Source organism: Danio aesculapii, chromosome 12 (genome assembly GCF_903798145.1).
Source record: "Danio aesculapii chromosome 12, fDanAes4.1, whole genome shotgun sequence".
NCBI lineage: Eukaryota > Metazoa > Chordata > Actinopteri > Cypriniformes > Danionidae > Danio > Danio aesculapii.
Genome location: NC_079446.1, coordinates 7,646,505 through 7,660,098, shown reverse-complemented (window position 1 = coordinate 7,660,098; position 13,594 = coordinate 7,646,505). Strand labels below are relative to the sequence as shown.

General features: G+C 35.3%; 1 protein-coding gene across 1 annotated transcript in view; it reads left to right on the top strand.

Annotated features, from left to right (window-relative positions):
* Positions 1-13,594, top strand: part of pcdh15b (protocadherin-related 15b) — a 464,565-nt gene that overhangs the window by 279,698 nt on the left and 171,273 nt on the right. Inside the window, exon 20 of the mRNA XM_056468996.1 lies at positions 6,723-7,028. Coding sequence (XP_056324971.1) covers positions 6,723-7,028 — 306 coding nt within the window. The remainder of the gene's footprint in view (positions 1-6,722; positions 7,029-13,594) is intronic.

The following is a 13,594-nucleotide window of genomic DNA, read 5'->3' as shown; positions in this document are numbered from 1 at the left end:
CAACAACTTTTCATCTTGAAAATTTTGACTTTTATTAACATTTTTAATAGTTTAAAGTGATATAATGTCTGAGTTGTTGTATGTTACGCTACGGAAACCTTGGAATAAACTACCAGTGTATTTTCTGTTATTTTACAGACTTATTTCTCTATATATTATACATTATATTGTTTTAAACTACTAAAGATGTCAATAAAAGTTACTTTGTTAAACCATAGTGTTGAATTTTCAACACTAAAAGTCGACAGACCAGAGATCAAGGTCCCATAAGGCAATTCACAACCATAAATAAATGGAAAACACTTGTGAATCAGAAAATACAGAAACTGTTCATTACAGATATTTTTTACAGTGCTTACAAAACACCTTACATAAGCAAAAACTACTGTAGTTTAATGCAGTTTGATGCAAAGATGATATATACAGAGTATAGCTTTAAAGGGGTGGTCCACCGTGTATTTTTAAGGCTTGGTTGTGTTTATAAGATGCAAAGCAATGTGTGCTCATGCTTCACTTGTAGAACATCACGTGATTTTATACAGCTACTCAGCTAACATGAAAACGACTGTCATATTTCCTAGTTCCTCTGAAAGGCCCGCCCTCTTCTTCTTGGTCAGCTAACGTAATGTGCTGTGATTTGTGGTTTGGCTCCACATCACCACGTCACGCCCCTACAAGCGTACGCTTTTGTGCTGTGTAATCACTGTCAGTCAGAGCAGCTGTTAGCAGCGTTAGCTGCTTGAATCAGACAGAAAAATGAAGAGCACACAGCTGAACTTCACGTCTGCTCACTTAAAATGTGACAAGTGTCTTTCACATATTTGGGTTATAAGCATGTGCAAGTAATATGAAACATTCTCATATCTTTTATCATTATCATATCTCCTGCATAGTGAGACACGCATAGAGAGACACTGCATGCGCTGCTGAAGATTGTGGCTGTTTAAAGTGGTTTGACTGATAAAGAAGAATTTGTAGCTAAATTGTTAGTGGTGCCAAACAGCAGTTCCCTTTGTTTACATGCTTGGTTATGTCCTTGCTACATCATTATGTTAATGCTAGAAATTATGCATGTAGTTGATTAATTTTAACAAATAAAACTCGTTGGGTGGAGGAGTTTTTAGCTGAATCCAGCACTGAACTGGGACAGATTCTGGAAGCTGTCCTTTGTCAAATGCTAGCTATATATATAATTTTTTTTATTATCTGGAACATAATTTGTGTCGTGTGCTTTGGAAGCCCAAATACAGAAACAGAACAAGCTCTGTGGAAATAGCAGCGTTTGGACGACATTTTAGTTTTCTCTGCTATAACATTACAGTGCCTCTGGCAACGCCCCTTCACTGTGCAGAGTGTGTGCGCATGGTGAATGCTTGTATCCTGATGCAGCTAACTCTGTAAAAGCCAATGTCTCCCTTTGCATTGAACTTTGAGAATATTACATTCAGGTTTACATTCAAGTTTCATTACACATCATCTAAATTTCAAAATATGATACCATGGTGGACCACCCCTTTAAAAAACTACATACAATCTATACAAAAATGTGAGGATTTAAGATGCTGATGAGCTTGTGAAAAGGCCCTAGCAGTAATTCATTCAGTAAATAAACTAAGCATTTTAAATGTTTTCATCTAATGTCAACTTAATAACTGTTTATTGTGAATTCCTTTTTGTTTGAAATTATCTTTAGTAGTATGATTTAAAGGTTAGCTTGCCCAAATAAGAAGATTACTCACCCTCATGTAGTTTCATCAACCTGAGACCTTTGTTCGTCTTCAGAACACAAATTAAGATATTTAAGATGAAATCCAGGAGCTCTCCCCACACAGCAATGCTTGTAAGATGCTAAAAGAGTAGAAAAGGAATGCAAAAAATTGTCAAAACATTCCATGTGACTTCAACTGTACTCAAACGAAGCTCCATTTTTGTGCACCAAAATCTTTTAAAAATGAAAATCAACTTCACAAATGTTTTCTCTTCCTCATTAGCTTGTCAGAAACGCCCAGTTATTACGGCCAATAGAAACAGAGCGCAACATGTCATAATCAACGACCATCGGGGAGGAAAACAATCCAAACCACTTTCTAGACTTTTTATTGCTGGATGGTGTCACCTTATCATTTCTGACGATCATTTTTGTTATGTGACAAAAAGTAGACAAGCTAAAAAATCCAGAACCAAGTATTTAGAACTTGTTGACCCTTAAAATCAAGTGTTTAAGGGCTTGCAACATCTGGCATTAGAGAACTATGGTTCCACCCACTGAAGAGAATTGTAAACGTGACAGGAAATATTTTTTCATCACCAAGTCCCAGACAAGCAAGCCAGTGGCAACAGTGGCGAAGAACAAACTTCACTAATTAACGAAAGTGAAGGAAAAAAAACCTAGGTCTTTGTGTGGTTTATTTATGAACTAATTTCGAGAGGATCACGTGCTTATGATCAACACGGCTGGCTCCTCATTAGCTCCGTAATGTGACCCATCAGATAATTACGAAAGCATTATAAATAACCAGAGTTTTTCACTCCAGTTATCTTCGTCTTGAAGCTTCCCCCTCCTTCCACCCCTACTTCCTCCCTCTTTTTTTCCGATAGGGCGACACGGTGGTCCAGTGGCTAGCACTGTTGCCTCACAGCAAGAACACCGCTGGTCCAACCTCCTATCAGGCTGGTTGGTGTTTCTGTGCGGCGTTTACATGTTCTCCCCGTGTTCGCGTGGGTTTCCCCCGGGTCCCCTGGTTTCCTCCCACCGTCCAAAAACATATACCATAGCAATAGAATAAACCAAATTATCACCGAAAACAACTCTAGTTTACAGTTCTCACGCGGCGACAAGCAGGGGAGTTCTCGAGACCTACCTGAGCTCGAACTCCCCTCTCGCCCTTCTAACGGGAGGGAGCCCCGGGCTCGAGGGCATGCCAAATACGCTTTATTGATTATCAGCTAAGTGTGAACTCTTGAAAATCTAGTTTTGAACTGAGAGAGTGTGTCTGAGCCTTGGACATTATCAGGAAGCCTATTTCAGAGTTTAGGAGCCGTAAATGAGAAGGCTCAACCTCCTTTAGTAGACTTTGCTGTTCTGGGTACTACCAGAAGCCCTGAGTTTTGTTCCTGTTTATTAGTTCTCTAATATGAGACTTTGCAGTTTACTTTTGTGTCCCTAAACACTCCTTCTTTGGGTCAACAGGTTATAAAAACTTGGAAACCTCCTGCAATATAAAGTCAATGAAGCGAGTTGGATTGGTTTTCCCCAGGTGGGGGCATGGCCTAAATACTGTCTGTCTCTATACAATGTATTGACATTTGAGTCAGCAGCGCATAATGCCCAGAAGTACATGTGCACCTGATGCGGTTGAAGAGAGCACATTGTCAAACACAGTCGTTCATTCATTCATTCTATTTCTTTTTGTCTTAGTCCCTTTATTAATCTAGGGTCGCCATAGCGAAGTGAACCGCCAGCTTATCCAGCACATGCTTTAAGCAGCGGATGCCCTTCCAGCTGCAACCCATCTCTGGGAAACATCCATACACACTCATACACACACATACACTACGGACAATTTAGCCTACCCAATTCACCTGTACCGTCAATTCACCTGTACCGCATGTCTTTGGACTGTGGGGGAAACCGGAGCACCCGGAGGAAACCCACACGAACGCAGGGAGAACATGCAAACTCCTCACAGAAACGCCAACTGACCTAGCTGAGGCTCGAACCAGCGACCTTCTTGCTGTGAGGCGACAGCGCTACCTATTGCGCCACTGCGTCACCCAAACACAGTCGTATTTATTTTTATTTTTTGGTGTACAAAAGTGTTCTTGGAGCTTCGTCTGATTACAGTTGAACCACTGAAGCCACATAAACTGTTTTGACAGTATTTTTGGTTGCTTTTCTGGACATTTCTGCCTACTGAGGCTGAGAGAGCTCTCAGATTTCATCTAAAATATTTCAATTTGTGTTCTGAAGAAGAGTGAAAGTCTCAGCCAAATATGAAATTGGACTGGATCTGGAGAAAGTAAGCCAGAAAGTCTTTAATTGACGGTCCATTTTGTCATTCTCATGTCATTCCATAAGACTTACTTCCTTCAATGACGTTTTTGAAGGACATCCTTCTGTAATGATATTTAGGTTGGGGCGGTGGGTGTACAAAAGTGTTCTTGGAGCTTCGTATGAGTACAGTTGAACCGCTGAAGCCACATAGACTGTTTTGACAGTATTTTTGGTTGCTTTTCTGGACTTTGAACATCTCAGGAACATTTCTGCCAACTGAGGCTGAGAGAGCTCTCAGATTTCATCTAAAATATTCCAATTTGTGTTCTGAAGAAGAGTGAAAGTCTCAGTCAAATATGAAGTTGAACTGGATCTGGAGAAAGTAGGCCAGAAAGTCTTTTATTGACGGTCCATTTTGTCATTCTCATGTCATTCCATATGACTTACTTCCTTCAATGACGTTTTTGAAGGACATCCTTCTGTAATGATATTATGAGAGGTTGGGGCGGTGGGTGTACAAAAGTGTTCTTGGAGCTTCGTATGAGTACAGTTGAACCGCTGAAGCCACATAGACTGTTTTGACATTTGACTTTTCTGGACTTTGAACATCTCATGACCATTTCTGTCTATGGAGGAGGAGAGAGATTTCAGATTTCATCTAAAATATATTTGTGTTCTGAAGATGATTGAAAGTCTCAGCCAAAATAGAAATTGGTGCAAATGGTTAGCAAATTAGGTCCAAGATACGCAACTAGTTGACTAACACATCAGCATATTCAACTGGATCTGGAGAAAGTAGGCCAGAAAGTCTTTTATTGATGGTCCATTTTGTCATTCTCATGTCATTCCATATGACTTACTTCCTTCAGTGACTTTCTTGAAGAACATCCTTCTGTAATGAAAGTGAATATGAACATCAAAATAAAGGGTCCCATGGACAAATTGTATCATTCTTTAATGGTACTTTTGCATACTTTTTGAAGCTTGAAAGCGTGTCGTTTGAGTTTGGAGTGACATGAGGCTGAATAAATGATGAAATATTTGGGGTGAACTATTCCTCCATTGATATGATTTAGCATGATTTTTTTATTGGTGTTTGTGATCTGAGCGGGGATAATTGCCATGGGAGTGACAAAGAAGAAGCGCGTGCACCTGTCTGCATCACTGCGGGGAGTCACAAATCTTGCTGCTGTTTTTGTTGATTGTCTGATCGCCCTGCTGATGGAGCAGGTGTCTCTGGAGGGGAGTGCACGGTTTCGGTGACGTGGTTGAAATTATAAATTAAGATAATGTTTTTACTGCCATATGGACAAGTTATTTCTCTCTGCATGCGACAGGGATCACACAGTCATGGAAAAACTTAAATGTGAGGGAATTTTCAAGTTGCAATGTCAATTTGAAACATAATTAAAATGTAATAGATTTTAAATTATTCAAAATAATAAATATAATTAGTTATTTAATGAACTAATAAAGAAAAACTTTTCTAAAGCTGATCTATTGATTATTGCTAATTAAATTATTGTTCATAACATTATTAAACTTGTATTTTTTTCATATAATGATTAACTTTTGGTATTTTATTTAACATGGAGTGTATGTACTGTATATACTATATAGTACAAGTAGAAATGAACATTAATGTTGACCCATGTACCTTTTCAGTCTTTCATCTTAAACATTTAACTTTATATTGATGCGTTTGTAATTGTTTGTGTATTAAACTGTTATTTATTGTTAATTAGATGTTAATTAATATTGATTTCGTAGCAATTTCAATGAATCGACTGACCAAATTTAATCTAAAGTGTATAGTGTATAAGTTAACACCAAGTGAGTATTTATTTATTTATTTATTTATTTATTTATTTATTTATTTATTTATTTATTTATTTATTTATTTATTTATTTATTTATTATTATTATTATTATTTTTTATTTATTTATGTATTTTATTTATTTATTTATTTATTTATTTATTTATTTATTTATCTATGTTTTGCTTCTTTGCTTATTTATTTATTTGTTTGTTTTTTATTTTATTTTGTTTATTATTTGCTTACTTATTTATTTAATCTATTTATCTTTCATTTATTTATTTATTTCATCCATTTTATTTGATAATTTATTTATTTATCCATTTATTTATTTATTTATTTATTTGTTTGTTTGTTTGTTTGTTTTTTATTTTATTTTGTTTTTATTTGCTTATTAATTTATTATTTTGTTTTTATTTATTTATTTATTTACTTATTTATTTCATTTATTTATCTAATTAATCTATTTATTTATTTATTTATTTATTATTTATTTGTTTTTTATTTTGTTTATTATTTATTTATTTATTTCATCTATTTATCTATTTAATCTATTCTATTTACTAATTTATTTATTTGTTTGTTTATTATTTTATTTTCATTGATTTATTTGTTTGTTTGTTTCTTTGTTTGTTTATTCAAAACTTATTTTCAAATTCAATTTAATGCAAACTAAAATTACATCTAATCTTCAACACACACGCACACACACACACACACACACACACACACACACACACAACATTATTTATTTTACTAAGTGTCCAACTTTTACTAAGTGTCCAACAAGCCAATATATCAGTAGTGGCCAGGTATTAATGTAAATTAAATTAAATTAAACTGTGCATGCCTATATTTTTATTGTTTTTAATGAAATATTAATATGTATTTGTATTTTTCCCCTGACCCAGGCCACCGATCTAGACCTGGGCATTAATGGACAGGTCCGCTACCGTCTGGTCAGTTACCCGGATCTCTTCCGGATCAGTCCTGACGGAAACATCTTCACGGCTGTGCCTCTGGACCGTGAGGAGAGGGCTCAATATGATCTGATCGTGCAGGCTTCAGATGGGGCCAAAGACCCTCGGCGGACCACCATCACGCTCTCCATCACAGTGCTGGATGTGGATGACAACAGCCCGGTTTTCTCTCCACCTGCATATCACACCACACTGCCAGAAAACAGCCCAGTGGGGACTGTCATCCTCAACATCAGCGTAAGACACACACCCTCAAACATATTGGGGTTTTGAGTTTAATTAGGTATGGAGCAAAATAAATGCCAAAAGTATTAGAAATTGAAAGCTTGTTGAAAAGCACTGGGGAAATATACAGTTGAAGTCAGAATTATTAGCCCTCCTGAATTATATTATATTTTTTGTATGGTCATCATCAACATCATTCTCACACACACACAAACAAATGCATATTCACGCATCAAAAACTGTGAGATCAAAAACATGACTTTGTGAAATTAGCCTCGGGAAACTACTTCTTTGCTAATGTTGTGTATTAACTTGACAAGTCCGACATGTACATTTGTAAAGGTGTTTTTGGCTGGAAGTTAATTTATCTGGAACGTGTTGCTTGTTGACTTGACCTTTAGGATGAATCCATTATGTGTTTGTACAGTAGCCTGCTGCAATGGTTTTTCAACATGCACTTGTAAAAAAAATGTAAAACACATTAGCATACAATTTTTTTTTAATGGAGTTTATATTGCAGAAATAATATCATTTCAAATAGTGTACTGAATTCGAATGTTGTATTAGACTCTGACTTGTATGCTAATTAACATTAAATCGAGAAGTATTATAGTTTATATATTTATTATGCTTACATGAAAATGAAATGCAACAACAATAATAATAATTTTAAAAAAATTATTAAAAAAAAAATAAATAAATGAAAAAAAAATAAATAATAATAATAAAAAAAAAATAATAATAATAATAATAATAATACTTTTGGATTTGAAACTTACAACAGTTTAGGCAGTATATTCTGCTTTCTTAAAAGTTGTATCCAATAGAAACAATAACTTGACTTGAAGTTGATTATGTGGAAAAGTGGCAGAAGGTAAATTCTTCAGATGAATCATCTGTTGAACTGCATCCCAATTATCACAAATACTGCAGAAGACCTACTGGAACCTGCATAGACCCAAGATTCTCACAAAAATCAGTCAAGTTTGGTGAAGGACATCATGGTTTGGGGTTACATTCAGCATGGGGGCATGCGAGAGATCTGCAGAGTGGATGGCAACATCAACAGCCTGAGGTATCAAGACATTTGTGCTGCCCATTACATTACAAACCACTGGAGAGGGCAAAATCTTCAGTAGGATGGCGCTCCTCATACTTCAGCCTCCACATCAAAGTTCCTGAAAGGAAGCACAGTCAAGTTGCTCCAGGATCGGCCAGCCCAGTCACTAGATATGAATATTATTGAGTATGAAGATGAATTCAAAGAATCTTGATGAACTCTGGGAGTCCTGCAAGAAGGCTTTCTAAGTGACAAGACTTTTGTCTAAGCAAAGTCAGACCTTACTGTCCTAATTAAATAATGTTTTATATCTTATATGATATTTTATTTTGGTAAAATAAGTGTAATCTAGAGGTTTTTGCCTTTCATATAAGCCACTTCTGATACCAAATGATCAACTAGAAGTCAAGTTATTTTTTACTGTTCCCAAAACTTGGATAGGGGACAAAAATTTTGTCTGGGACTGAACACACACACACACACACACACACACACACACACACACACACACACACACACACACACACACACACACACACACACACACACACACACACACACACACACACACACACACTGTATATATACAGGGGAGCTAATAATTCAGGGAGGCTAATAATTCTCACTTCAACTGTATATATATATACAGTTGAAGTGAGAATTATTAGCCTCCCTGAATTATTAGCTCCCCTGTTTATTGTTTATTTTCCCCCCCAATTTCTGTTTAACGGAGAGATTTTTTTCAACACATTTCTAAACATAATAGTTTTTATAACTCATCTCTAATAACTGATTTATTTTATCTTTGCCATGATGACAGTAAATAATATGTGACTAGATGTTTTTCAAGACACTTCTATACAGCTTAAAGTGACATTTAAAGGCGTAACTAGGTTAATTAGGTTAACTAGGCAGGTTAGGGTAATTAGGCAAGTTATTGTATAATGATGGTTTGTTCTGTAGACAGTCAAAAAAATTTTTGATTAAAGGGGATAATAACTTAAATGTAAAAAAAAAAACTGCTTTTATTCTAGCTGAAATAAAACAAATAAGACTTTCTCCAGAAGAAAAAAAAAAAATTATCAGAGATACTGTGAAAATTTCCTTGCTCTGTTAAACACATTATTTGGGAAATATTTAAAAAAGAAAAAAATTCAAAGAATTCTGAATTCAACTCTGTATATATATATATATATATATATATATATATATATATATATAGACCTTGCACATAAATTTACTCTATTTTTATTTATTTATCTTTTTTAGATTTGTCATGCTTCTTAACAAAACCAGAAGACTAATATTTACTTAGACCAGTAAATAAAGTAGGTTTCTTTCAGAAAACAAAACAAAACATTAGTCCAACAGATACCCCATAACAAACACAAACACTTTTTTTTTTTGCATGACACATTTCTGTCTCATTGAAACTCCATTTAATATCATAATATTATTTCAATATATGACTATGCTACAATAAATTTGAGTCTCACATTTGCCTAGTGTAGAGCATGAAAGCACTGAGCAAAGCTGCCAGTTTGACTCAGCAAACTTTGTTAGTGCATTGAGTCAGTTAAATGCCTCTGATTAGTCTATACTGTAAGTTTAGTAGATGCTTCAAAAGCAATGGTAGAAAATAATGCTGCAATTGGCATACACTTTAAAAAATGCTGGGTTCCACACAATCGATTTGTGTTGATACAACATGTAAGTTAATCTATTTTTTTATTTTTAATAATTTAAGTAGACTGAGCAAAAAACAACTCAATATAACTCAAGAATTATGTTGTTTCAGCTCATTTTAAATAAGTAGTTTAAACAAACACCAAACAAGTATATTTTAAATTTAGCTAATCAGAACAACCTTTGCCATATTTTGTCTCCAGGTTTACTTGGAGTACACTACAAAGTGCAATGCAAGCTCACTTCTTTCTTACAAAGGCAGCCATGCTATCAGCTAACAAATCAGAAGTAATTAAGCAGTAAAGCTGACCGAGAGCAAGTTAGTTACCTCAAGTGAAGGTTCAATTTGTTTACATTAATTAACGCACAAAGAGAGTGTTCCCATAGAGGAAAAGCAGACCAAGAAAATGATGATTAAAGAGATTAAAGTTTAAAAGAAAAAGAAAAAGTTTAAGCACAAAAAAAATCTTCTTTAATGTTCTACTGAAGAAATAAGGTCACCTACATTGTGGATGACATGTGGGTGAGTTCATTAACAGGAAATGGTCATTTTCTGGATGAAATATCCATTTAATCTTTGCGTGGGACATCCCTTTAATCTAGTTAAAAAGCAAAGTGGGAACACCAGCACTCAAACCACAGCATATGTTAGGTTTTTTTTAAATGGGATACTTAGGTTATACAAGTGTGAATGATTTTTTATTCTGTTCTACCTCCAGCTGTTTTCCCACTCTGATGATTGGCCATAGGAGCTACACACACACATACAATAACAGCATCTCATTTTCACACCGTAGCAAAGTAAAGATATCAAACCCATATTGGCAGCGGTGTAATTTTCTTCTAGACAAAGTCACAGATAAATTTACAGCAACATATTATAGCATTTAACTGGACCATATGCAGGCTTTGATATCTAGATACGTGAGAGATTTTCTTTTATACTTCTGCTGATTACATCAAAATATGCTTAATTTCTCTACCTTATTTTTATTTTTTAACCAAAAAAAAAAACTCTACTATACATATACAACATATACTACTATACTATAAAGTTTCCAGCTGAAATGAACCATAGTTAGAGTGAAACAGAACATAATAAAAATCCATTAATTTGTAGGTTCTGTATTTCACAGGGATTTTTGCTCATTATTTATGGTTATGAATTGCATTATGGGATCTTTATCTCGGCTCCGTCAACTTTTGATGTAGAAAATTTAAATGTCAAAAGTCAAAAGGGGCCTATTATACTTCTTTTCACAGGATGTAAAATAAGTCTGATGTCCCTAGTGTGTGTATGTGAAGTTTCATCTCAAAATACAACAGAAATAATGTTTTATAACTCTTTAAAACTGCCCCTTTTAGGCTTCATTCCTAATTGTGCCATTTTGGTGACTGTCGCTTTAAATTCAAGTGAGATTGTGCTGTTTTCAAAAGAGGGCGGAGCTACCAATGCCTATGTGTCAGCTTAGTGGCAGATTCAAAAACAAGGCTAACATTCTATGCTAATGAGGGAGAGATTGTCACTAATGGGCGGGGCTTTCCTCCTCTGATGACACGCACAACGGGACAATGTCAATCAAAGTGTTTCTCCAGATTGTTTTTATGAAGTGTGATTATAAATCAATATAATTGATAAATGTTTTCCATTAGAAGCTGGTTATATTCACACACTGTTGCCACACAACTGTGTTTAAATCCCTTATAAAAGTAATTATTGCATAGTAGGTCCCCTTTAAAATGTATGAACGGCATGTGACCAATAGGAAGATTACAGCACATCTCAGTTCTTAAGAGTTTATCCTTCTGATGTAACCTGGCACTTTTCTAAAGCACACTTTGCAAAGTCCACTATGGTTTCAGACACCACTAAAAATGGCTGCTCCCTTAAAAAGTGCGCAATTTAAGGGTATAGGGGCAATTTCAAATACAGCCTCATTGAAAATTGAGAAACATCCGGTGAGTCTGAGGACCTTGATGACCTGCTTCAAGTGTCTGTAATTTAGGTAGGAGGTAAGCTCTGCAAGACAGTGACCCTCCAGAAGCAGGTTTGGACACTCTTCTGATATTTAGCGCCACTCACCGGATCATTCATTGGCAGAGCGCCACAATATATAGGTAGATAAACCAGATGCGCTTTTAGTGCCACTTTCTGACACTTAAGAAGCAATTTCCAAAAATGTTTCCACAGGCACTTTTCTGTTCAGCCACTGACCTTCAGTTGGATTTATAGGTGTATTTTGTCATTCCCATTTAGCATTGTTTTTGCTGCTGCTTGTACGGCCCACACTCTAAAAAATGTTCGGTTGTCATAATAACCCATTTTTTGGGTCAAATATGGACAAACCCAATGTTGGGCTATTTTAAAAAAAAATGTAATTTAAATGACAGTTTTTAAAATTTTTATAGAGTGGGGGAACTATGCCTTAACCTTGTAGGCCAATCGGCTGCTAGCATAAAACTGATTCCCTCGAAAAAATCCCCATAGGAGTTTCTCCTAGGTTTTTCAAAGACTACAAATAATAAGCTCTATGTTCAAACACTGTTCATTACACTTACTTGGTTTTTCCAACCGAATAATCCTCACACAAAAATATAAATTTGATCAATTTTGGATCCTAAGTGCAAATGTAAGAACTGAAAAGCTAGCATTAGGCTATAAACAGACTACTCTGACTTCAAAGAGTTTGCTTGTTTTGTCAGCACCATCCAGCACCTAACGACAATTTTTCAAGGTTATTTTTAGAAATATGGTCTGTGACAAAGATTTACTCTCTCGGTTTATTATATTATAATCCATGCTATATAAACAAAAACGGGAAAAAAGCACGTTTGTGTATCGACCTACTGTATGTGCCTTTTGGATAGTTTTTCCATGAGAAAATACATTTGTATTGCTTTACAGTTGTTGTAAAAAGTTTTAAAACAAGTACTGAATGTTTAATAAATGTGCCTACATTATTAATTTATTATATTATACAATATTTTACAATATTATTATTATTATTATTATTCATTCATTCATTTTCTTTTCGGCTTAGTCCCTTTATTAATCTGGGGTCGCCACAGCGGAATGAACCGCCAACTCATCCAGCATTTGTTTTATGCAGCGGATGCCCTTCCAGCTGCAACCCATCACTGGGAAACACATACACACTTATTCACACACACATACACTACGGACAATTTAGCCTACCCAATTAACCTGTACCACATGTCTTTGGACTGTGGGGGAAAGCGGAGCACCCAGAGGAAACCCACGCAAACCCAGGGAGAACATGCAAACTCCACACAGAAACGCCAACTGACCCAGCCGAGGCTTGAACCAGCGACTTTCTTGCTGTGAGGTGACAGCACTACCTACTGCGCCACTGCGTTGCCATTATTATTGTTATTATTATTATTATTATTATTATTATTATTATTATTATTATTATTATTATTATTATTATTATTATTATTATTATTATTATCATCATATGACATATTTAAATAAGTGTATCGCATGTGTGCATACATCCCACTTACCTTAGTGATAGACGACAGAGGCATAAGGGACAAGTCTATAAAATCAATGCCTGCAAATCATAGATAGAGAACAACATTCAATATTAAATGACACTTTTTGACCCAACATTGGGCTACAACAACCTTGCATTTTTATTTTGCAACCCACCAACCACAATTCTGTGCTCAGAAGCTACACTTGTACCTCACAGAAATATCTAAAGGTCCGTGTCCTCTCAGGATGTTGTTCAATTTGCCGTAATGGTTAATTTGCGAGACTGTAGGTGAGGAATCTTTCTAATTTACTTATCGCTTCAGGGTCACC